The sequence below is a fragment of the Choloepus didactylus genome, chromosome 15, assembly GCF_015220235.1.
Source record: "Choloepus didactylus isolate mChoDid1 chromosome 15, mChoDid1.pri, whole genome shotgun sequence".
NCBI lineage: Eukaryota > Metazoa > Chordata > Mammalia > Pilosa > Megalonychidae > Choloepus > Choloepus didactylus.
In genome coordinates this window covers 33,928,271-33,955,250 of record NC_051321.1, presented here as the reverse complement: position 1 = coordinate 33,955,250, position 26,980 = coordinate 33,928,271, and the positions used below count along the sequence as shown (strand labels likewise).

Below are 26,980 nucleotides of genomic sequence, written 5' to 3'. Positions count from 1 at the left end.
TCCCGTATTCTTTTACTTTTAACTTATTTGTATCTTTATATTTAAAGTAGGCTCTTGTAGGCATCATGTGGTTGGATCTTGCTTTTTATCCAGTTTGACAAATCTTTGCCTTTTAATTGTGGTATTTGGCTCATTTACATTTAATATGATTATTGGTTGTTCAGGTTTATATCTACCATCTTGCTATTTGTTTTCTATTTATTCCATCTATTTTTTGTGTATTTTCCCTCTTTTTCTCCCTTCTTTTGCATTGAGTATTTTTTTATGAATCCATTTTATCTCCTTTGTAGGCTTATTAGCGATCTCTGTTTTTAATTTTTTAGTGGTTGCTTTAGGGTTTATGGAATACATTTTTAGCCTATCACAGTATACCTTCAAGAAATATATCACTTCATGTATAGTATAAGATTACCTTACAACGGAATACTTCCATTTCACCTTCCCCATCTTTATGCTATTGTTACACATTTTACTTCTACATATGTTATAAGCTCCACAATATATTGTCATTATTTTTTGCCTTGAACAGTCAATTATATTTTAAAAAGATCTAAAAAATAAGAAAAATGATGTATATATTTACTTATATAATTACCATTTCTGGGCTCTTCGTTCTTTTGTGTAGATCCTTATTTTCATCTGGTATAACTTTCCTTTTGCCTGAAGGACCACCTTTAACATTTCTAGTAGTGCAAGTTTTCTGTTAATGAATTTTTTCAACATTGTATAACTGAAAATGTTTTTATTTTGCTTTCCTTTCTGAAAGAAGTTTTCAGTGGGTATAGAACTGTAGGTTGATTTTTTTTTTTCTTTCATTACTTTAAGGATGTTGCTCCACTGTCTTCTGGTTTGCATTCTTTCTGAAGGGAAGTCTGCTGTCATTTTAATCTTTGTTCCTCTGTATGTAATGTGTCTTTTTCCTCTGGCTGGTGTTAGGAGTTTCTCTTTATCATTAGCTTTAAACATTTTGATTATGATGCACCTTGGTGTAGTTCCTTCATGTTTCTTGTAATTGGAATTTTTTGAGCTTCTTGGATTTATAGTTGAGCTTCTTAGGTTTATAGTTTTTATCAAATTTGGAAAAATTTTGACCATTATTTTTCCGAACACTTTTCCTGGTCTTCCCCCTTCTCTTTTGGGTACTCCATTTACATATATAATGAGCTATGTGAAGTATTCCCATAGCACATTGATGCTCTATTCATTTTTTTCCCAGTCTTTTTTTTCTATATTTAATTTTGGATATTTTATGTTGCTATTCTTTCAGGTTCATTAATATTTTCTTCTGTAGTATCTAGTCCTCTGCTAATTCCATACAGTGAAAGTTGAATATCTTTTTTTTTTCATAGAAAGTACATATGGATTATTTGATATAGTTTTAGTGTCTTACCAATTGCGTAGATTTGAATAATTCTATAACAGTGATTCATTTTACTATTTTTTAAGATTAGTTTCTAATAAGGCTAAAAATTAAATAACGTGTTATACTCAAAGTGATTTTCTCCTTATTCTCAGATATGTATCAGTTGAGAGGCTGTGGGCCACAACTAACAAACTGGCTTAAACAATAAGAGAGTTTATTGGTTTACATAAGTAGAAGGCTAAGGGTAAAGGGGACTTCAGAATTAACCAGTTAATTCAGCAGTTCAATATCTCTGTCTCTCCTCTCTTTGGTCCACAGCTTTCTTCATGGTTGCAGAGTAACAGTCAGTAGCAACCAGGGCTACATATATCTTCATTCATGTCCTGTATGAGAGAGAAACAGTCTTTTCATGGCTTTCTTATAGGAATGAAGAAAAACTTTTCCAGAAGCCTCCATCTTTCCTTTCATCTTTTTAATCTTCCTTTAATCTTTTAAAAAGAGAGGTTCTCTCTTGCAGCTTTCTGAATTCTCTATCTTTGGCATTCAGTAGTTTGATTATGGTAGGTTTCAGTGTGGGTCTATTTGGGTTTATCCTATTTGGAGTTTGTTGAGTTTCTTGGTGTTCAGATTTGCTGAAGCTGCCGTTATGCAAAATACCAGAAATGGATTGACTTTTATAAAGGGGATTTATTAGGTTACAAATGTACAGTTCTAAGGCCATGAAAGTGTCCAAACTAAGGCATCAACAATAGGATACCTTCACTGAAGAAAGGCCGATGGTGTCCGGAACACCTCTGTCAGCCAGGAAGGCACGTGGCTGGCATCTGCTGGTCCTTTGCTCCTGGGTTCTGGTTTCAAAATGGCTTTCTCCAAAATGTCTCTGGGCTTCTGTCTCTTAGCTTTTCTCTCTCAGCTCCTGTGCATCCTTACTTGTTCTCCCTTGCTCTCTCTCTAAGCTTTTGGGGGTCCTCTCTTAGCTTCTCTATGGCAAACTCTGGACTTCACCTCTTAGCTTAGCATCTCCAAATGTCTTTCTGTCTGCGTCTCCAAGCGTCTGGATCTGTGTCAGCCCTGAGTCCTCTTAAGGACTCCTGTAAACTAATGAACACCCACCTTGAATGGGCGGGGTCACATCTCCATCGAAATGATATAATCAAAAGGTCTTACCCACAGTTGGGTGGGTCACATCTCCATGGAAACAACCTAATCAAAAGATCCCACCCACAATATGTCTGCTCTCACAAGATTGGATTAAAAGAACATGGCCTTTCCTGGGGTACATAACAGTTTCAAACTGGCACACTTGGATATGTATACTCATGTCTTTCATTAAATTTGGGAAGTTTTCAGCCATTATTTCCTTGATAGTCCTTATGCCCTTTCTCTTTTTCTTTCCTTCGGGACTCTCATAATGTGTATATTGATATGCTCGATGGTGTCCCACAGGTTCCTCAGGCTCTGTTCACTTTTATTCACTCTTTTTTCTTTCTGAACCTCAGACTGAATAATATCAGTTGTCATATATTCAGATTCACTGATTCTTTCTTCTGCCAGCTGCACTCTGCTACTGAGCCCCTCTAGGGAATATTTAATTTCTGTTACTGTGATCTTCAGTTGTTTGGTTCCTTTTCATAAATTCTGTCCCTTTATTGATATTCTCTTTGTGTTCATCTGTCATTTTCTTAATGTCCTTTAGTTCTTTGTCTATTTTTTCCTTTAGCTCACTGAACATATTTAGGATCCTTTGTGAAGTCTTTGTCTGGCATGTTCAAGATCTAGTCTTTCTCATTGATAATTTCTAATGCTTTATTCTACTTCTTTGCCTGAGCCCTCTTTTCCTGTTTCTTTGTATGTTTTGTAATCTTTTGCTGCAACCTGGATGTTTTTATATTTTAATGTGTTATTTCTTGAATTTAGACTCTGAGACACCTGCTCCTAAAGCTTGTATCCAGCTGGTGTTATGATAGATATTTCCTTGAATGCTAGGAGCTAACAAAAGAAAAGAAAAGAATAGAAAAGAAAACACTTTTCCTGCTCTATTTGAGTGCTTTTCTTCAGACTTGCAGAGCTTGACTAACAATAAGTTTAGAGAACAGCTTGAGGCAAAAGCATAGGGTCTTTTCTGGTCTTTTCTGCACATATGTCTTGTGCTGGGAATGCATATGCCCTTAGGAATTCCCTTATTTATATTCTCTTGTTTTTCTAAATGTCCAGTTTTCCCTAGGAGACAGTGTTTCCTCGTGGTCTTGGGTACCATACTTCATGTCCCACAGCCTTCTGTCTTTGCCCTAGGCTGCTGCAATTTGACTGTTCTTCTTCAGCATACGTAGGAGAGCTCTGTGAGCCATCTCTATGCTCAGGACAAGTTCTGGAATGGCAAGTCTGTGACATGTGACCTGGTTCAGTCTTTCAGGCTGCCACCAGACATATTGCACAGACATGCATGCCCCCAGGATGTGCATGAGGATCACTCTGCTCCTTACGGGACTGGCACCAGACCTGCACTGGGAATGTGGACTGGCTCTGTGCCAAGCTGGTTAATATATTTTATTGAGATTGTTCACATAACATAAAACTATCCAAAGATCCAAATTGTACAATCACTTGCCATGGTTCCGTCACACAGCTGTGCATCTATCACCAAAATTAATTTTTTTTTTTCAAATTTTAGAACCTTTTCATTACTCCAGAAAAGAAATAAAAACAGAAAAAGGAAACTTAAATCCTCCCATACCCCTAACCACCCCACCTCCATTCTTTTTTTTTTTTTTCAATTAGTTCCTGCTGTTTTTAAGTTGCCTTTTTTTTGATTTCCTGCCCACACCTGTACTGCACCCCTTTAATGTTTTCTGGAGACTTGAGAAAGATGGTTCTGCTAGTTCCTGTTTGTTGTTTAAAGCTTCTGTTGGGTGATGGAGTTCTGGAATGTCTTATTCTGCCATATGATCCCACGTGACTCCTGAATAAGTTCTAAACTTTTCCTTGGCCTGAAAACCCTGACCTGATTTGGCATCTCTTCACTTAAAAATTTGCTTCTTTCTCCCTTACTCACTATGCTCCAGTCACACTGAGATCCCTTCAGTTCCTCAAGCCACATCCTTTCTTGCCTCAAGGCCCTGCATATTGTGTACCCTCTGTCTGGGAAGCTTTCCTCACCATTTTCTTAAGGCTGCCTCTTTATTTTTTAGGCCTCATCTTAAATGTTACCTTCTCAGAGAAATCTTTCCTGATCCATCTCTTAAATGTAGATGCCCACTTCCCCTCCCCATTATTCTCTGTCTCAGCACATGTTGTTTTACTTCATAGCACTTGTTAAATTCTAAATTATTATTCAAATTTTCTTTGGTCCACCCTCACTACTAGAATATAAGCTCTGTGTGGGTCGTGACCAAATAGTACTTGTCTACCATTATATTGCTAAGCAACCAATTCCAATAAATACTTGTTATACTGAACTAATTGAAACAATTAAGCTGCAGAACTAAGGGGTAAGGAACACACAGATTGTGCTGTTGTGGTGACTTAACCAAAGTCCTTGCACTTGGTAATGCTCTGATTGAGCAGCCAGCAAGCAGCCTTGGAGCCTAGGGCTGATTGTTATTTAATGAAGGGCTATGTGCATATTGCCACAAATTACCCTATATTATTAAATTTCCCTCATGGCAGCCTCCCTGACATTTAGAAAGCAAACATTTGTTGAGAGCTTGCTATATGCGTGACACTGCTAGCCACTGGGGTACACAGTGCCCCCTGACTCATGGAGTTCATAATGTAGTTAGAGAGGCAGGCATGAGTGAAGAGTTACTTGCCAGTGAGATAATAGTTTATGTACAGCTGGGCAGAATCAGGAACAAAGAACAGGAACTGTACATACGTAGTTAAGAATCAGGAACAAAGTTAAGAATCAGAAGTTAATCAGAAGAGGCCCATGAGTAACCAAATTTGATCTCACAAAGTTCATGTATTTTCTGATAAGACAGTTTCTCACGTGGACCTTTTTACTTTTATTTTTCACCGTGTTCTAATTACCTTGGTTCTCTCTTGTCTCAGAGCAAAGCTGATAACAGCAAATTAGAATGGTGGTGGTAGGGTAGGTGGGTCATTAGGTGTGGGCACGATGACAGTAGTCATTGCCACCTGACATGTTGGTAATGAGGGAAGAGTGGAAATTTATTAAAAATAGACTTAGTAACTCAAGGCATGTAGTCAGGGACAATTTCTATAGTGATAAACTGTTTAACACACTTTGTTAAAACTGCATTATTACACAACCTAACAATTTATGTTAATGATGCCCTTAAATCATAGCACTTGGGAGGCCTTTAACAAGTGCAAACAATTGGATTTCTTCTCCAGGTGATTCTAAGGTGCAGCATGGGTTGAGAAACCATTGGTCTAAGTTTCAATTGTATTTACTTGGGGAAGTATTATGATATAGAGGAAATAGCATGGAATTTAGAGCCAGTTAGCCCATCATTTGCTTGTTGAGTGATCTTGAGCAGGCTTTTTAATGTCCTGGAACCTCATTTTCTTTATCTTTAAAGTGGGGGTAAAAGTACCTGTGTTGTAGTCTTGACATGAGGATTAAGAGTAAAGCATCTAGGACTGCTAGGTGCAGGGTAGATTTTAATGGAATGTTAGTCTCCTCTTCAATAAAGTAGAGCAGTATGGAAAACATTTAAGAAAGATTTCCATAAGTGAGAAATGGTTTGATAGGTAGATAGATAGATAGATAATTATTTCAAAGACTTGTTAAAATTGTAAAAGATTCCATGCCATTCATTCATTTTATTAGAAAAGCGGTTCTGAATTGTAAGTGCATATAATTTAATCTATAAGCTAGGCTAAGATGTTTTATTCTAGAATGAAATAATTAGAATATTTCTGTTCTTAATTCTCTTCTTTGCCTTGCAAATATACACTGAAGAGAATAGGCAGCATTATCTCCATTTAAAATTTTTCTTCCATAATTTTTTTGGGTGTGTGGCAGCTACTATTGCTTAGGCACCAGGAAGCAAATAATTGGTAGTTTGGAACACCTGTCACCTTAGTGCAACAAGATTTTTTTTTCTTTTTTTTAAGATAAATGCCTCTGGCTGTGATTTTTATATTTTTATAAACATATAATGTAGGCATTTTTTTTCCCACTTGAATTGTTCCTAATTCACATGATGCAATTTTATCAGTATTTTGTGATATCCCACAAAGAGTATGCTGTTCTTACAGGCGTCCTCATCTGGGCAAGTTTGGAAACCTTTATTCAGGAAAATGTGCCCATAGGTATACCACATATATTCTTCAGTGGTTTCAATAAATGAGGCATTGCTTTAATTGTAAATTATATTCTTTCTTTTATGTTGCATCTTTGTGTTTTAGTATGCATGACAGTAGTTGACATTTAAAAACTATTTGAATTATTTTTTATTGACAGATATTTTAATTTGAATTTTTTTCAGCCCATTGCTGAAAGTTAGCATATCATTCTAAGGTGAGTCTTGGCCCAGGACTTTTGAGGTTTTCCCTCAGTAGTTTCCAAACTGAAAAATTGTATTTTTTTTCTTTATTGTGAACATGTACCCATATTGCTTCTGGAAGGAGAGCGCAAGAGATTTACATCAAAACTAGAATTTAGGAAAAGTAAATTTAGAAAGTGATGGGGTGTCAGTAAGGATAGAATCCAAAACTGTTTTTAAGAATAATTTTTTGTATTAATCAGCTGTTTAGCTGGCATGTGCCATATATTATAAGACATGCAGCTCCAACAGCTTCATCAGACTTAACACCCATTTGACATTCATTGAGTCATTCATCTAGTCATTTATTCAAAAAATATTATTGAGTGTCTACATTATAGTATCCAGTAGGGTGGCCACTAGCCATAAGGGGCTATTTAAATTTAAATTAACTAAAGTTAATTAAAATTAAGAATTCGGTTCCTCAGTTGTAGTAGTCACATTTCAAGTGCTCAATGGCCACATGTGGCTAGTGGCATCCAATGGACAATGCAGAGATAGAATATTCCTATTGTATCAGTGTTGACAGTGTATGGACAGTGCTAGTCTACCAAGTTTCAGGCACTGCCCTGGATGCTGAGTAAAGTAAAATTTATTAATAATTTATAATACAAGGGGCAATTTTAGCATGTGTACATATATATTGTGTAAGGCAAACATTAGTAAACTGTTCTTTCTTAAATGTTTTGCCTATTCAGTGCATTTCTTTTTTAAACCTAATATTTAACATTGAATACTTTCTGGTATCCTCACTACCGTTTATCTTCTTTAGAGGGGAATATTTTGTTTGGTCGAATTATTGTTCTGAAGAATGTATTTTGTAGCTGTTGAAATGGTGGTGACTTCAAGTTCCTTTGCCATCTGGGAACAAGTGTTAATTAGAGGGTCTATGTCAGCAGTTGGTGTAGTCTTAGGAGTTTCAATTCTGATTAAAGCAAGATGAGAAGAGGCATTCCTTTTGGTGAGAATACAGATTATAAAGTTTAGGATATGCAGATGAAATTTAGGGTTCTTATGAACAATAGAACAATTCAGGGATTTTTGCTGGTGACATTTCTTCATTTGTTCTCTTACTTGACCTTAATTGTGTTTTTAAGCAGGGCTATGAATTATCAGTTTTCCTCACTGTTCTGATCAATCTTGTTAGGAGGCAAGCACTAACCTTACAAGATGCTTTTCTGGGCCTGTATTATTCTCATCAGTCAAGCACACTACTTTGGCTATACTGTCATAATATTCAGTTCTGAGCCTTTTACAGAGTTGAAGAGTATGAGGACATATGGCATGTGGCCCCATGCTGATTGAAGCCACTCTAATTGAGTTTTGGTGCCTTGCTACGTTCTGTTTGAACTCTAAAAGTGGTATAGTTAGTGTTGATTTTGCAAGCTAGGTAATAGCTTGGTCAGTTACAGCTCTAATGCTATTACTATTTTCAGGATAATGGCAGTGAAAAGCCATTGTCTTCCACTTCTACCTTGGGTGATGTACACATGGGTAACTTTCTTTTCTTTCACAGCAGGGACTAAAGTGAAATCATGTTTCTCAATTAGAGAGAGGGTGTTTGTGTGTGGGATGGTGTATGTGTGTATGATGGAGAATCAGACCTCTCCTGGGAAGGTGGATGTGAGGGATTCCAAAGCTTTTGGACCTTTTCTCCTGGGCTTTAGGTCCTCTAGTGATGGGCTTAGTGCAACATCAGCAAAGCAGGAGGGTCCATCAATGTGAGTAATTAACCATGATGGCAAAGGTCGAGACTGCAAACCGTAAATGAAAGCATCCAGGAAAAAACTGGTGATCCATCCATGTCAGGAGCCTAGACAGCCTAAAGCTTAACATTTAAGCATTTGAAAAGTGGGAAGCTGGATTAGGTCATAGGAAATCCATAGGAGGTCATAGGAGATTCCCCTTCCCAGAGAGGAAAACTGTTCTTGTTACTCATACTACTTATGAGAAGAATTGATACTTTCTGCTGCTTGCAGCAATTGATCAAAGACTCAGTTGGGAAGTGTAACATAAATGCCATCTGGTCCTGTCTTCTTCCCTTGTGTTCTAATGTGAGTTGACATTTTTCTGTCAATGCACATTGAGGCTTCTAAAAGGAAGAGAACCCAAAATTGAGTTGCATCCAAATGAAAGCTATAAAGTTGTTTATCTTGGCAGGAATCACAGAGGATAACCGGAAAATTTGGGAAGTCCTTGAAACTTTCTGAAAAGGAGAGCAATTGATTTTGAGTAAAGCTCTACTAAGATATGGAGGAGTTATTAACAAACTGACAGCTCCATACCAGTTGACCAAACCAATCAGTATTGATTGAAAGATGACTAGGACAAAGAAATGTGAAGAATGCTGTGACAATATCGAGGCAATACAGATGAGGTCTGTACTGCTCTTGAGAAACTTATAGTTTAAATGGAGAGGTGGAGCAAACAAATATGAAAGAAATCTTAAGGGCTCATACTGACATGTAAGCAAACCGCTTAAAGGGTATAATGACACTCCACATTTTAGAACAGAAGGAAAAGAGCCAGTGTTGTTGGGTAGAGACTTCTTAAGAACTAGGAAGCTAAGTCAAAGGGAAAGGGGAAGAAATAGGTAAAGAAGCAGGTAGATGTTAGAAAAAGAAGTTCGCATTAGAACAGTGGTTCTCAAAGTGTCTGCTGACCTGTGGGGGTCCTTGAGACCCTTTCAAGGGGTCTGTGAGGCCAAAACTATTTTCATAACATTGAGATGTATTTGCCTGTTTCACTGTGCTGATATTTGCCCTGATGTTGTATAAGCAATGGTTGGTATAACTGCTGGTGCCATAGCATGAATCAAGTTAGAGGCACCAAACCATACTAGTAGTGTTCTTCATTGCCACAGTGAAACATGTCCAGTTTCACTTAAGGATATCTTTTTAATATTCTACGTGACAAAATTAGAAATGTGCATTAAGCACTTCTGCTGCATGCTGAAGTACAATGGTTGTCTTGAGGAAAAGCACTTGGGCAATTGTTTGAGTTATGAGCTAAACCTAGCAGCTTTTGTCATGGAACACTATTTTTACTTGACTGCCAAACAAACTATGGTGTTCAGATTTGGGTATTTTGTAGACATTTTCTTGAAAATGCAGTGAGTTTGTCACTTCAAGGGAAACAACTGTCAGCATTTATTGCTGCTGATAAAAGTTGAGCTTTCAAATGAAAATTAGGAATTTGGAGAACTTGTATCTGCCACTGTTAGTTTGATAGTTTCTAATACTTAAATGACACTTTTTGATAATCTAGATGATGATATTAATGAGTGTGGATTATTTTGATATTATAGAATGAAATATGTCAATGTTAGGAAGATTTATGTGATTCAGCGAACCCATATGATGTTAAAAAATCATGCATGGGTAAAAGCAATTCAAAGCGCAAGATAGACCAGTGGATTTTAGAGTAACAAGAGTATAAAAAGTTCATATGTAGGGTTTTAGAGTCCACATTGCAACTAACCTTTAAGAAACTCCACTTGTTGAGTTTTAGTGTATTATCAAAGAAGATCCACAGTGATCTGAAAAGGCTATTAAAATACTCTTCCTTTTTCCAACCACATATCTGTGTGAGATTGGCTTTTCATATACTTCAACCAAAACAACATATCACAACAGAGCAAATACAGAATCAAATGTGAAATGCCAGCTGTCTTCTATTAATCTAGACATTAAAGAGATTTGCAAGACTAAAACAATGCCAGTAATCTCACTAATTTTTTGTTTTAGAAAAATATTTTTCAGAAAAATACTTGTTAATATGTAATAAGCTTATGATTGTCATATCTACATGAATTAAATTTTTTAAAAATTTTGCTTTATTTTCTAATATACTAAATATAGACAGATGTAACTTAAGTAAACTAAAGCTCTTTGGGGTCCAGTAATTTCTGAGACTATAAAGGGTTCCTGAGTCCCAAAAGTTTGAGAACCAATGCACTAGAAAAAAATGATTTATTAAGTTGGAGGGGATGGAATCCAGAATCTTGTCAGAGAGAAGTAGAGGGAGTTTTCAGAGAAGGAAAGCAGAGAAAGATCTGTAAAGTGTGTGACGTAGGATTACTGCGATAGGAAATGAAAAGTCATTTGGGGCTGGGGAGGATTATCTTGCCTATTATCTGTGGCCTCTTGCCAGGTCAGCTTTTGTAGGAGTTCTGTAACTTGAACCCAGACTTCTGGCCAGCTTTCATGTGATAGAAGTGAGCTGTTATGAGTTGATTGGTGGATTTTGAACCCAGTTCAGCCCAGTAATTTGATTAGAATGGAAAAGCATGTGGTGAAATGGAATTTTTAGGACTGTAAACTTTCTAGTGTGTACAGATTTTTACCATTTGCTTTATTTCCCACAACTCATTCCCATTTCAGTTCTAGAGAAAAGTTCTTCCAGACCCTGCCCTATGCAGTAATCTGTGCATCAGGTTGCAGTTCAAATCTGTTTGTCTTTTTTAAAAAAATGTCTTTTGCACTACAGAACTGTTGCTACATGCTGTTCTTTTTCATACCTTGTTATCAAGCTTGCTTATTTGCTGTCCAAAGTAAGGAACTCTGTGATCCATATATATGAAATATGTGAAACCACCGGTAAACACAGCCTAGATTGTTCTGAGGGATGTGACATGTGGTTTGTTGTTCTGATCAGTGGTGGATTTACTTTGAAGCTAATGACACCTGTACCTCAGGGCCTCTCTTTGCATGCCCCACCCTTTTAAATTTTTGTAGTATATTTTATTTAACCCAATATATCAAAAATATTTCAACATATAATTAGCATAAAAAGTATTACTGAGCTGTTTTATATTTTTTTTATGGTAAGTCTTGAAAAATCCAGTGTGTATTTCACACGTCATCTCAGTTTGGACACTAAGTTTTCAGTGGTTAAAGTGAAACGTAGTCCAGTCAAACAATGCAATTGTCTTTAATGGAAAAATCTTACATTGCTTTGGTTTTAAATTTTAAACTAATTAAAAAATTTAAAATTCAGTTCTTCATCACATTACCACATTTCAAGAGCTCAACAGCCATATGTGGCCAGTGGCTCCCATGTTGATAGCACAGCTCTAGGAGGAACTTTTGAAATCAGAATAAAATGTAAAGCATTTTAATACTCTTAATATTAAAGGCCGAGGAAAATGAGAATGCTCATTGTTTCTCATCAGCAGATGTTAAGAAGTTATACATAATATTATAGCCTCCTGTTGTTGGGCTATTTCTGATATAAATGAATTCAGACTTTTGAAATTGATCACCATCCTGTAACATCAGTGAATGCCAGTGGAGTTGTAGTCTGTTAATACAATGAATATTATTCTACAGAAAATACAAAAGAAAGTAATTCTATTTATGTCATAAAGCATTTGCTGAGTATTTTTTCCCTTCCCACCCTTCCTCCAGTTGGAATTATTATTATTTTTTAATTCAGTTCTGCTGAGATGTAGTCACATATAATACAGTCATCCGCGGTGCACAATCAGCTGTTCACAGCACCATCATACGGTTGTGTATCCATCACCCCAGTCCACCCTTCGAACATTTTCCTTACACCAGAAAAAGTAAAAACAAGAATAAAAAATGAAAGTAAAAAAGAACACCCAAATCATCCCTCCCACCCCATCCTTCACCTAATTTCTGTGCATGGGCCCCTTTTTTATTTGTAATTTTGATTTTTTAAAAAGAAGCCTCCCCCTCACCATGCTAAAACTTGGTTCTAAAGGGTGTTATGTAAGGGCCTTAGGGATCTAGGAATTATGCTTTTTTTTTTAACTTTATTTTTGTTATTTTTATGTATTTATTTATTTTACTTGTTGGAATTGTGTTTTAAAGACAGTATTGGATTGATAAGGGCAAGTATAAGGAAGGGAGTAGCCAAAATACTTTAAAAAGTTTGCAGCCTTGCTTTCAAGGGATTATTCACACAATTATTAGTTCACTATATAGTAATGCTTATTTAAATTTAGAAGAATTTAGAAGACAAAATTTTATTGTCTGCCATGCAGTATGTACTCTTAGCACCAATAAAGAGCTTTCCTTTTTTGTGTAATAAGCTGAAAAAGTCATTCTCATGGAGCTTTGGTGTCTTTTTTGGTTCAAAGAGTTTTCAGAAGAAGCCGTATAACTTCCTTATCTCCTATATTGTACTCCACTGAAACCATCGGATTTTCCCTGCTACCCCTGAGTGATTAAAGAGAAGCAGCTGAATCAATATTAAAGCCCCAACCCTGATCTGTGAGTTCCACAATTTTTTTTAAATGACATTTTAAAGACTTTATATTTTAGAAAAGTTTAGATTTACAGACAAACATGAAAACTTGGGTACAGAGTTCCCCATATATCCCAGTTTTCCCTATTATTAACATCTTACAATAGGTGTATGTTTGTTGTAGTTAATGAACTAATATTGTAAGCATTATTATTAACTACAGTTCATATTTTACACACATTTTCTTGATTTTACCTAATGCCCTTTTCTTTGTTCCAGGATTCCATTCAGGATATGACATTACCTTTAGTTGTCATGTCTTCTTAGGCTCCTCTTGGCTGTGATTGTTTCTCAGACTTTCCTCGTTTTTGTTGACCTTGAGAGTTTTGAGGAGGACTGGTCAGGTATTTTGTAGAATGCCCCCTATTGGAACTTGCCTGATGTTTTTCTTCTGATTAGACTGGGGCTATGGGTATTTGGGAGGAAGACTACAGAGGTGAAATGACATTTTCATTCCAACATATGAGGAATATGTACTCTTCATGACTTACCACTGTTGATGTTGGCCTTGCACTGTTGATGTTGGTGTTGAGTGAGGTAGGTTTGTCAGGTTTCTCCATGGTGAAGTTACTCTTTCCTCCCTCCTTTCCACACTGTACTCTTTGGAAGAACTTCTCTATGTTCTGCCTACATTTGAGTAATGAGGAGTTCTACTTTACCTCTTTGAAGGCAAGATATCTACATCAATTATTTGGAAATCTTCTTCATGGGAAATTGGTCGCTTCTCCCTCATTTATTTATTTATTCAATCACTTATTTTTATCAGTATGGAGCTATGGGTATTTATTTTATACTTTGGTTATAATTCAATACATCTTTACTTATTTTTTGGCTCGGATTGTTCCAGCTTTGGCCATTGGTAGCTCCATAGGTTGACTCCTGTGTCCCTTTGACATACCCCCCATCAGTGTGGGATTTTTGTTTTTTGTTTGTTTGTTTTTGGTGCCATTCCTTACTTCTGGCACTACTAGATGCTCCAGGCTCATCTTGTATATTTCCTTCCTAGTCCTAGAATCAGTCAATTATCCAAGGAACCATGGTTCCTTTTATTGGTGAATGGTGTTAGAAACCAAGAGCTGGGTGCTGTGTCCTTGTTGCATCTCCAAAAATTTTTAGTTTGGTGCTTTTGTTTTGATAAAGAACCTCAGTTCTTTGATGTTATTAATGTATGCTTGCTTTGGATCATCTGGCTGACAATGTTGTCAGAGACTCTTATTCATTTTCTGATTGGTGCCTGAGTTTGCATTTAGCATTTCTGTTTACAGTCACTTTGACAATCATTTTGATTGAGTTACTTTAATTGTGCTGTAGTTAATGAGAAAAGGTTAGAGCATACTTATCATGTAAATGAGGCATGGGCCAAATGACATCATGTGGTCTGTAAAAAATGAAGGTTTTGCGGTAGTTAGAAGAGAGAATCATCACGTGGTGCATGGCAGTACAGGCTGGCCCTGGTCAGAAGAACAGGCCCTGTAGGGGTCAGCGTCATTCATATTCCAAGCAGCAACTGGTGTCAGCTAAATGTTATCCGCTATGTTCTGTGTATATTGTTAGTTTTAGTTTTATTCATTCAGGAGTTTTGCATCCATTTAATTTAGAAATATGTTTTGGTGGTGTGGTTGGGCAGTGCAAGAGCTGTAAGCAGTGGGAATCTATACCTAGTTTTATCTACGTGTTTAGGTTAATACTGGAGGTTCTCAAAGAATATTTTGATTTAAGAGGGTTTTGTATACTCGTTTGAGAAACACTGTTAGTTTGAGAGACACTATTCTAGTTAGAGAAACACTTTTAGGATTTTAAGTTTTAACAGTGAAGCCTTTGGAAAGGAGTCAGCGATATTTATACTTTTCAGATCCTTGAGTTCTGAGAAAAATTTAATGTTAAGACTAAAGCCTCAGCACACAGAAGCAGTTTGCCATCTCTTAGGCTTCCTTTCCTTCTGAACCTCTCAGCCCTCTTCTCCAAATAGTCTTCTACTATTTACTCTTCTGATTAATTATAATGTAATAGCAGCAGCAGCACAGCATCATGCTAATGGCTCTACATACATTATTATCTCTCTGACGGTTGATACTCCTACTATCTTTATTTTACAGATGAGGAGATGGGAAGCTGAGAGAGGTTAAGTAACTTGCTGAAGGTCATACAGCATGAATGTGGTGGAGCTGGGACTTAAACCTTAGTGTGTTTGATGCCCGCACTTTTACTTGCTTCATCTTCCTGCTAGCAGGCAGATATCCTGGAATGAGAATCTGAGAAATTCTCAGCACAAAATACCGATGTCATAGGGCCTAGAAGCTCTTTAATACTTCATAGATTTGCTACCCCAGCCAGTTTCAGAACATCCTCCCCACAAAAACATGAGGGATTCTTTTAGTTATCTAATTTCAGTGTCAAACCAGCTGTTGCTTCACATACATCAATAAATATGGTCAGCATTGTTTCATTTCTTTGTTAGGACTTGTAACTCCATATGTCTGGCACATTGGGCACTTAATGAAAACTCAAGAACAAATGATTTAAGTGGTGGTGCCTTTCGTGGGCCAGGCTGCTCAACACTGATTTCTCTTTTTGCCTGGCTTAGGTATTTGGCTCGAGTAGGGGAGCTGGAAGCTACTGACACTGAAGACCCAAATCTGAATTACGGACTTGTCGTGGACTGTGGCAGTAGCGGCTCCCGTATTTTTGTTTATTTCTGGCCAAGACATAACGGGAACCCCCATGACTTGCTGGACATCAAACAGATGAGAGACCGCAACAGCCAACCAGTAGTTAAAAAGATCAAGCCAGGTACCAATCAGAATACATTTCCTGTTGACCTCTTTTATCTGCTACAGGCTTGAGAGAGGAGAGGGGGAGAAGTGGAGGAACGAAGTCTTCATTTTCCTTGATATTCTGGGTAATGGGTGGCATGGGCGTGTGTCTCATTTGCCGCTGCCCCTCCTCTCAGATAACAAGTGTTGACGATCTTAAGCAGAACCTCATGGGGTATGAGTCTTCTTAGTCTATGTGATTCTGCTTTTTCAAGAAAGTATTTTATGTTCCTTAAGGAATCTCTGCAATGGCAGACACTCCAGAACATGCCAGCGATTACCTTCGTCCTCTGCTGAGTTTTGCTGCTGCTCATGTGCCTGTGAAGAAGCACAAGGAGACCCCCCTTTACATCCTCTGCACAGCAGGCATGAGGCTTCTGCCTGAGAGGTGAGATGCAGGGTCCAAGAAACACAGGAAAAAGGGTGACACAAGAGCTGAAAGGCCAATTCTATGTATTGTCCTCTGTCATTTCCTGGTCTGGAGGTGGGATGGGGGGCACCATGCAGAGTTGACTGGTGGCATCAAAAGACTCCTTGCTCAAAAATAGAGCAAAGCTACCCCTCTACCCCATTATTACACCAATCAGTCCTTCATGCCTTCATGTCATTTGCAGTCAGTATCCATCTGAGATAGTGTGATGGTTAGGTTCATGTGTCCACTTGGCCAGGAGATGTGCCCAGGTGTCTGGTCAAGCAAGTACTGGCCTAATCATTACTGCAAGGACATTTGTGGCTGTTTAATAAACCAGAAGGCAGGTTTATTAAATCATCAGTCAGTTGATTGCACCTGTGGCTGATTACATCAACAAAGGACGAATCTTCCACAATGAGAGAATTCAATCAGCTGGATTTAATCCAATCAGTTGAAGACTTTTAAGGGAGAGGAAAGAGAGCCTTTCCTGCTTCAGTCAGCCAGCCTCTCCTGAGGAGTTCATCAAAGACCTTCATCGGAGTTGCCCTTTGCTGCCTGCCCTACAGAATATTGGACTTGTGCATCAGAATTTGAGTCATACATCCCCACAGTTGTGTGAGACACCTTTATAAAATCTCATATTTACAGCTCTCTCCTGTTGGTTCTTTTTCCCTAGAGAACCCTAACTAATACAGATGGCTATAGAAATTCTTAGTTTTGATTGAGGGTTAGGAGTGCTGGTGGTGGTAATAAAATTTGATCATGAGGCACCCAGAAGGGGAGCATAACTACAGAAGGGTAGTGGGAGGGTCGCATAAGGGACTGGGTAGCTAAGGACTAATAGGAAGGCTCTGGTAGCTATGCTCCTTTCTTTGGGTCCCTGGTGATAGTGTGTCAACTCCCCCCCCCCCCCTTTAAAAAATAAATTATTTATGGTAAAATATATATAGCATAAAAATCATTTCAATCATTTTAAGTAGACAGTTTTTTTTATATTAAATACTTTGAGAATGCTGTGTAACTTTCATCACTGTTTGCAGAATATTTTCATCATTCTGAACCAACACTCATACTTTTTAAAGCAATAACTCCCCATTCCTCTTCCCCTCACCCTTGATAAAAATTATTCTGTTTTCTGTCTCTATGAATTCACTTATTCTAAGCATTTCATATAAGAAAAATCATACAATATTTGTCTTGTTGTTTCTGGCTTATTTCTGTGGAGTCTTCAGGGTTCTTCTGTGTTGTAGCAAGTATCAGCACCTCATTTCTTTTTATGTCCAAATCATATTCCATTGTATATAAATGCCATATTTTGTTTACCCATTCATCTGTTGATGGATACTTGAGTTGCTTTCACCTTTTGGCTATTGTGAATAATGCTGCTGTGAACATTGGTGTACAAATATCCATCTGAGTCCCTGCTTTTGATTCTTTTGGGTATACGCTTAGAAGTGGAATTGCTGGGCCACATGGTAATTCTAGAGATAAGGGTGCCCCCTTCTACTCCATTGCCCATTAGTGAGGAGGGTTTTAGGAGGTATCAGAGGGGAGAAATCACAAGCAAGGAGGAATCCGACCTAAGTATAGCCTCCTCTTGGTGGCAAGATGCCAGGCTGAACTGCCAAAGTCAATTGGAAAAGACTTGACTGTCTGGGCAGAGAAAACTGCTCTGAAGCAATGGAGACTGAGCTTTGCAGGAATACTACCTATATGAGGAACCGCCAAACTGTTTTCCACAGTGGCTGCATCACTATATTCCCACCAGCAAGGTATGAGGGTTCCTATTTCTCTGCCTCCTTGCCAATACTTGTTTTCATTATCCATCCTGGTGGTTGTGAAGTGGTATCTAATTGTAGTTTTAATTTGCATTTCTCTAATGACTAATGGTATTAAGCATCTTTTCATATAATTATTGACCATTTGAATACTTTCTTTGGAGAAGAATTCTTCCCTCTTGCTGCTGTGCTTGGAAGGCTTCTGCAAAGCTCAGTCTCCATTGCTTCAGAGCAGTTTTCTCTGCCCCAGACAGTCAAGTCTTTTCCACTGACTTTGGCAGTTCAGCCTGGCATCTTGCCACCAAGAGGAGGCTATACTTAGGTTGGATTCCTCCTTGCTTGTGATTTCTCCCCTCTGATTCCTCCTAAAACCCTCCTCACTAATGGACAATGGAGTAGAGGGGAGCACCCTTATCTCTAGAATCCATCTTCCTGGAATGGTCATTGTCTATAGATACCAGTAAGACATCAGGTATTTTAAAAATTAATTTAGATATTTTTCCTTGGTAAATAGCAGTTCTGTTTTTCACAAAATTTAATGTTATGTTCTTGGCCTTTTCTTTCCTTAAACCAACAAAAAGAAAACCTCAGCCGAACCTGTAGGGCTCCATAGTGCTTATGAAAAGCCAGAGAATATGACATACATCAATACTTAAATGTACTTTTTTTGTCCTGTTTTGACACATGGTTACTGGTGTATTGTCTGGTTTACTAGTAAGAAGCAGATCACGACTGTTTTATGTAGCCATTTGTCAACATGGGGAGATGGGGTTCTAGCTCATTGTTTACTTCCCTGTACATCTTGGTAGCTTAAAAATTTTTGTAATTTTTGCTTATTTTTAAAACCAAACTTTAAAAGATGATAGCAACAGCTTTACATCATTAAAGGAGCTCTTAAAAGTAAAAACAAAAAGCGAAACAAAAAATTCCTATAATCCTACTACCCTCTCAAAACTGTTTTCATTTTGTCACTTCCCTTCTCTTTGTACATCTATACATAATTTCTACAAAGTTGCAGTTGTACAGTGCATATACTTTAAGAATTTTTTTTTTGATATAGGTAGTATTTGGATCATTCAAAATTCTCGAAGCCCTGGAAAGAGTAAAGATGACACAGACAGTGCTGTATCATAAAGTCTGTGAATGGCCTGAAGTCTCACAACCAAGGAAGAGTGAGGGGTGTGGGTATAGAAAAAGCTGACTCAGAGGTCGGAAAGCTAGAGCCAAACAGCAGGGCATGGTGGAGAACCTGATCGGTAGTTTGGCCATGTTTTGTGTGTCTGGAGTAAAGGAGAGGATTGCCTCATCCTGGCCCTGCTCAGCATTGCTCTATGTGTCAGAGAAATTTCCATCTAAACAAAATTCACTATATGGTTCTACCCCATGTGTCTAAGATGTTTGCTGTCAGAGGGGATGCTCTGCATTTATTTGTATTTTTAAAATAAAAAACTTTAGAGCAGTTTTAGGCTTACAGAAGTAAATATTTCTTTTATCTTGGACTTTTAAAGGAAATTTGGCTTTTCTTCTCTTTCAACTTGTTTTCTGATCACCTCCCTCAGTAAAGCATAAATCTCTTCTGGGCTTATGAAATCATTGCTGCCTCTAAGACCAAGCTAGTTGTTGGTGTAAGTGTGACTAATTGCAAGAACCTGTTTTATATGATTAATGCTCTTTGCTAGTTTATTAGCTTTTGTGAGCAATATTCAAAATGGGTTTGAATCATCTGTACTGTATTTTGAATTTATTAGTACTTGGTTTTATTTCTTTGCCAAAGGCCTAGACTAACAGAATTTTTTCCACTTCCCTTTTATTTTATAACAGAAATACCCTTAAAAATTACAAAGGTCAGACAAGGTGATATTTTAAAAAAAAACTTTTATTATGGGAAATTTCAAATGTATGTGAAAGTAGACAGAACAATGTAATAAATCCCCATTTACCCATCTCCCAGCTTCAGAAGTTATCAGTGTTTTGCCATTAAAAGCTTTTTTTTAAAAAAAAATAAAGAACAATATTGAATTTCAGAAAATGAAAGTTCTATCTCTGTGCAGTTCATGAAGAGTTTTATGGTTTTGTTTTCTTACATAAATGAGATCATATTATATGTGCTGTTTCGTAGCTTGTTAAACTCAACAACATATATGGGACATCTTTCTATGTCAATACATATATCTATAAATTTACCTCATTCATTTTAACATCTGTATAATATTACATTATAAGGATGTGGAATAAATGATTTAACCAAACTTTATTGATGTACAGTGTTTTGGCTTGCTAAAGCTGCTGGAATGCAAAATACCAGAAATGGATTGGCTTTTATAAAGGGGGTTTATTAGGTTACAAATTTATAGTTATAAGGCCAAAAAGTGTCCAAACTAAGCCATCAACAAGAGAATACCTTTACTGAAGAAAGGTTGATGGCGTCAGGAACACTTCTGTCAGCTGGAAAGGCATGTGACTGGCATCTGCTAGTCCTTTGCCCCCTGGTTGCGTTGTTTTCCGCTTCTAATTCCAGTGGCTTTCTCTTTAAGCATCTGTGGGTTTTCACTTAGGGGCAAACTCTGGGCTTCATGTCTTAGCTTAGCATCAGCAAACATCTGGGTCTCTGTCAGCTCCGGTTTCAACAGTTGTCTCCACAATGTCTCTGGGCGTTTTCTAAGTATTTCTGAGCACTCTTCAAAATGTCCCAAACTAATTAAGACCCACCTTGAATGGGTGGAAATAATCTAATCAAAGGATCTCACCCACAATAGGTCAGCCCCAACTAGATGGCATTAAAAGAACATGGCTTTTCATGGGGTACATAACAGATTCAAACCAGCACATACTGTTAGGTTATTTCCAGTTTTTCGTTGTTTTAAATAATACTGAGTATTCTTCCTTTTTGTATACTTATTTGATCATTTACTTGGAAATAAATTTCTAAAAGTATAACAGCTTGGTCAAAGGTTAAGCACATTTAAACTTTTGCTACATAATCCCAGTTTGCCCTTTAGAAAGGTTGTATCAGCAATTTATATTACAAACAGCAATGTATGTGGGTGCCCGTTCTTTCACACAGTGATCAAAACCAGCAAGCCTTCCTCTTTGGATAGTTTAGAAGGACATCCAATAGAGGAAGAATAGCTCCTCTCATTCACCATGTGAAATTCTTGTCACAAGAGTTTAATATGTATAATACTGAACTTTTATGTTTGACATTATATTGGAAGATTATTTCCTCAAATATAATTTTTCACTTTTTACCTCTATTAACAATATTCTTCCCTAAGCCATGCCAGCAACTATTTTAGCCAGTAGAATATTATTGTAATGAGTAATTTAAAAACTCCAAGATAATTGGTCTTATTTTTAACTGTTTTGTCTAGAATCATATTATTACCTCCAGCTTATTTCTTTGCTCTTCTTTGTCTGATAATTCTGATAGTATATTTATGCCCTGTAGATACTGAGCTTCAGACATTATCCCCAAATGGGAGATAATGTTATAACCTTTGGATTTTGATCCTGGCCTGGGTTTTTTTAAATGATAAGATTTTTATAAACAAACAAAAAAATCAAGGCTTGAAATACGTAAAAGGGTATTAAAAAGCTAATGTTAGCTTATATAAAGGATTATGTAAAAACTTGGTGAACTAACAGAACTTCTTGTGTGGTGACGTGAGGCATTGTTTCGTATTGTGTAAGATCTGAGGATGAGAGTGTTCTTTAACGTCTTTCATACTAGTTGAAATCATGTTATTATATCTATTTTATAGGTTATGAAACTGTGCTGCAATTTTCTGTGGTTTATTCATATTAGCCTGTGAAAAGTACAGAATGATACTCTCATCTTCTAACACTATTTGAATTGTGACATTATATAAAGGAAAGGTATCATTATTATCATATTGCCTTTTATGTAAGAGACTTAACTTTGGAGGCAGTTTGAATCTTTGAAATTAAGGGAGGTACCAAAAAAATATCAGGGCTCAACAGTGGCTGAAGCAGATGAGCAGTGAGGTCACAAGGCTAAGTGGAAAGACAAGTTGAGGTTGCTTGTGGGAAGAGAGTTTAACGATTAACCTTTGGACTGTATGTTCTTTCTTGCAGGAAGCAGTTGGCTATCTTGGCTGACCTTGTGAAAGATTTACCACTGGAGTTTGACTTTCTCTTTTCGCAGTCTCAGGCAGAAGTGATCTCTGGGAAGCAGGAAGGTACTGTGCCTTGAAGGAATGTGCAGTTCGCCTCTCAGCCAACCAAGACAGCCCCTTTGGTGGTGTTTAGGATTACTTTGTAAATCTGACTCTTTTCTGTTAATTGTCTTGATTCTGCTATAAAGTTTATTTGGTTATTTGCGTATTCCACATTGGTATTTGTTTTGAATGCTGCTTCTAGAAGCCATACATTCATATCTGTTTTCAAAAAGTAATTAATTATTTATTTGATCTCTTTTTAACTTAGTGCTAAACACTTTGTAAGAATGCATTACTGTTTAGTGATGGTTCCAAATGCATCTGTATTTTTGAAGACTTACATTGGTCTAGGAGTTATATTGAGTTTGCCAAATCCAAATGCAAAGCAAATTATTAAAGTAAGAGGAAAGTTTAATTTTGGAGAATGATCAGGATGAGTTACTTTTCTTTTGTAACAGGCTCTCCTTTTATTGCACTCATTATGCAGTGTTGATCTTTCCCTAAAAGTTCACATTACTGGGTTTGTACTTTTGGAGTGGAGCTGAATCTGCTGCAAATGTGTGGCCTATATGATGAGTTATGTTCCCATTTCTTGGAAAAGAGAAGGAGGTCTTATATGGGTTCTAGTTGCAGTCCATGCAAGGGAAATGCTTTACATTTTAAAATTTCAGTATTGTGTTTTTCAGCCCTAAAATTTGTTTGGTTTGTCTTTATATTCCATTTCTTTCTGTTTTTTTGCTAAGACTTTCCATTTATTGTAAGAGTGTTTGCTCAGATTTTTTGGTTATAATAGCTGCTTTTATATCTTCGAGCTCTGTTTGCTCCTCCTTCGATTGTGTCTGCATTGGGGGCGAAGCAGTGGGAGGTCAGAGGGAGAAAAAGAAGTGATAGCAATTTGCCCCAAGTAGTCTTGGGACTACTGCTATTTTGGTTAGAAACCTCAAAGTTTTAGGCACCTGCTCCGCCTCTGCCACTGCTGTACTGCTGTGGATTGCCTGGGAACTGGGGCTGGAAAGAACAAAGTAATAATAAAAAAAAAAAAATCACAAAAAACGGAGAGAAAGCAACCAGGTGATTTCCCCATTCTCTTTGAACCTTCCGAGTCCACTTTTCTGCTCAGACCAGAAAGCAAGTGCTTGAAGCTCCTTCTGTCCACACCTGGGGCGTACTTTCTTGTTTCAAGCTACCTTTGAGTCTAAACCAGGTAATATCTGAAGGGGAAATAAAAGGGGAAACTCACTACTGGTTTGGTGGTATTTTAAATTCTCATGTCCTAAATGATTCCACTCTCATTTACCTTTGAGTTCTCAGAAAGCCGCTCCATATGTTCTATCCAGAGTTTATACTGTTATTTAGGTGGAGCATGTTTACTCCTTGTTGCCTGGAACCAGAACCCCAAGATGTACATTTTTTAATGTTTTGTTTTTACACATTAATTTCATCTTTCTTACTTAGGGGTTTATGCATGGATTGGAATCAACTTTGTTTTGGGAAGATTCGACCATGAGGATGGTGAGTAATACTGTCTTATTATGACAGTTCTTTGAATAAGGGCTGACAGTTTAAGTCATGACCTGTCAGTAGAATGCACATGCTAATTTTGAGTTGTTTTTCTTTCTTTTTAAAACTTTAGATGCTTCATTCTCCTGTCCTAATTGCTTTCTTTCCTTTTATATTTTTTTCTTATCCTTTTTCACTTTTTATTATGGAAAGTTTCAAACATTCAAAAAAGTGGAATAAATAATAAAATGAACCTCCGAGAACCATTACCTGGACTCAATACTCAATATTTATAAATATCTTACTTTTTTTTTTGGTCATCATTCCCTGCACACAACACAGGTTTCCCTGCTCTTGGATTTTTTAAAGCAAACCCCAGACATACCGTTCTACTCTTATGAACATAATGTTTCTCTAACATATAAGAATTAAAAAAATACACACACAAATTTCACAAAGACAGTTTCAAACTTAACAAAATTAACAATAATTCCTAATACCATCTAATACCCATGTAATACCCAGGTAGAGATTTCACCACTTGTCTTAAGAATCTTTATAGTTGGCCTATTCAAATCAAAATCTGAACAAGAGTTTTATTAGTCTCTTTTAATCTACAATTACACTCCCCACCCTCTTTTTTGAAACTATTTATTAAAAAGAAAAACCAAACAAAAAACCAAGTCACTTGATCTATAGAAGAAATTTGTCATATTCTGGATTTGATTGACTATAGTATATTTGTGGTGTCTTTGACATGTATTTCTATCCCCCGTATGTCCTATAAACTGGAGGTTAGATCTAGAATCTTGATTAGATTCAGATTCAGTTCTTTTGGCAAGAAGTTTTCATAGATGGTGCTGTGTATTTCCTGTTACATCACATCAGGAGGTGTATAATGTCTGGTTGTCCCACTTTTAGTTATGTTAAGACTGAGCAGGTATTTAGGACTCAAGTATTATAAATCTGCTATATCTTATCTAAAAGTTCCCCATCTAATGATTATAATGATCATGAGATTATAGTAGCCAATTACTATGGTTTTTTAGATCTGTTTTTTCATTAGAGTTTGTGGAATGGTGATTTTCCTAATTCTGTCTTTGATTCTGCATTTAACGGAATTTTTTTATGAAGAACATTTCGTCATCATCTATTAGGTTACTCTGAAATACAGATCTTAGAGGAAAGACAAAATAAATACTTAATTCTTTCCCTTTATTTATCACATTTTTTTCTTTGAATAATGAGTTGACAAAGGTAACCAGTGTTTTTTTTTTTTTTTTTTTTTGAGTGTTACAAACTCATGGATTTTAATGTATTTGATGCATTATAATCCATTGCCATCATTGTTCTTTTTGATGCTCAAATTATAGCATCACTGGCCAGTGGGAACTCCTTTAGGGTGGCTCCTCTATCTATTTAACATTAGTCTTTTATGTTTCCCTTACTTTCTGGCACAACAAGATATTCCATACTCATTTCCTAATCTAGACTTGGCATTGGCTATTTTTCCAAAGAGCCCTGATTTCTTTTACTGGAAAATGATATTTAGAGACAAGATTATGGTTTAGATGGCAGGGGCACCCATTGCTCCTGAGATGTCATTGCTTCTAGGCCATTTCAGTGTACACAGCTGGGAGATAGGTATTTTTTAGAAAAAGAAAAATAAATCATGAGTTCATAGTGTTATTTCCAACTCATATTTAAGATTATAAGGCTTTTGTTTAATTTCTTTGACTTTATACTTTTATCCTTTTCCTCTTATGTTGAATGTTTGTTTCTAAAGATATTTGCATAAGTATTTATTTGCTTTATTCCATAAAATATGTTTAATAGTATCAAAATAATAATACCAATAATAATATTAATAATAAGATTACTAGAATGCAGTTTAATCGATTTATTTGTGTCTTTCGTCTTTAAGATATATCCCACGAAGGATAAATAGTCAAAATACCATGTTTTAAGTCACCCAACATAATTCTTCTGTGTATAATATACACTCAATACAGCTAATTTGTTTCAGTTTGCTTTCAGTTTTTAAGCGTTTGCTGAGTTTTTGTTTTTCCCCCTATTGACTTAGTTTTGCTGTATGAATATCAGAGCCCTTCTGTTCCCTTTATTTCAGAATCAGATGCTGAGGCTTCCCAGGAATTGGCAACAGGACGCAGAAGGACAGTTGGGATACTAGATATGGGAGGAGCCTCTCTCCAAATTGCTTATGAAGTTCCTACCTCAACCTCTGTTCTTCCTCCAAAACAGGTATTTTTACCTTTTAGGGAAATTCAGTTGCCTGGGTCTGAGGATTTGTTCATACACTTGCTAGCTTGTGTGATTTGGGTAGGTTGCCTCTCCAAGCCTCAGTTTCCTGTATAAAAAAGTGATAATAATAGTAGCTGCCTCGTACGGTTGTGAGGATGAAATAATACCGTATGTGTAAAGCACTATCACACTACCCAGCATGTGATAAGTGTTCAGTAAATGTTAACATTTAAAATTATCTCAAAGAGTTGCCTGAGGATTAAATATGATAATACATATAAATCATTTGGTACAATGTTTGACCCATACCTATTGTTCCATAAATAGGTACATACCTATTATTCAGTAAATGATTCCTCTTACTGATGATTCTATACCTGTGCTTCTAATATTCCTTACCTGACTAGACTGTAGAGAATGTATTTTGAGGAAGAAGTTTCATCATAGAGAAGAAAGACAAATGCTGACACTTTTTGAGCATCTCCTATGTGCAAGTGATAAGACATGTTACACTGCTTCCAGCAACTTATAATCTATCATTGGAGATTGCCTGAAATATCAAGCAGACCATAACAGTGCTGTAATTTGTTGTAAACCAAGGTTTCACAACATTGGCACTATTGACATTTTGGACAGGATAACTCATTATTATGGGGGGCTGGACTGTACATTGTAGGATATTTAGCAGCATCCCGGGCCTCTGCCCACTAGATGTCAGTAGCACCCCTACCCCCAGTAGACATTTGATTTTGTGGAGACCTAATAAATGTCTCCAGACATTGCCAGGTATGCCCTGGTGATAGTGGTGGTGGGGGCAAAATTGACCCTGTTTGAGAACCATTAATTTAAATAGAGAGCTATGACAATGTGAGGACTAGCAGGGGTCAA

General features: G+C 36.8%; 1 protein-coding gene across 3 annotated transcripts in view; it reads left to right on the top strand.

Annotated features, from left to right (window-relative positions):
- ENTPD7 (ectonucleoside triphosphate diphosphohydrolase 7) overlaps window positions 1–26,980 on the top strand; it is a 63,485-nt gene that overhangs the window by 4,185 nt on the left and 32,320 nt on the right. For 2 of the 3 annotated variants that reach the window (XM_037803995.1, XM_037803994.1), the window contains 5 exons: window positions 15,734–15,939; window positions 16,200–16,350; window positions 22,248–22,351; window positions 23,786–23,842; window positions 25,959–26,092. In XM_037803995.1, coding sequence (XP_037659923.1) covers window positions 15,734–15,939; window positions 16,200–16,350; window positions 22,248–22,351; window positions 23,786–23,842; window positions 25,959–26,092 — 652 coding nt within the window. Of the gene's footprint in view, window positions 1–12,838; window positions 13,116–15,733; window positions 15,940–16,199; window positions 16,351–22,247; window positions 22,352–23,785; window positions 23,843–25,958; window positions 26,093–26,980 lie in introns of those variants that run through there. The other variant, XM_037803996.1, reaches the window with a different exon arrangement.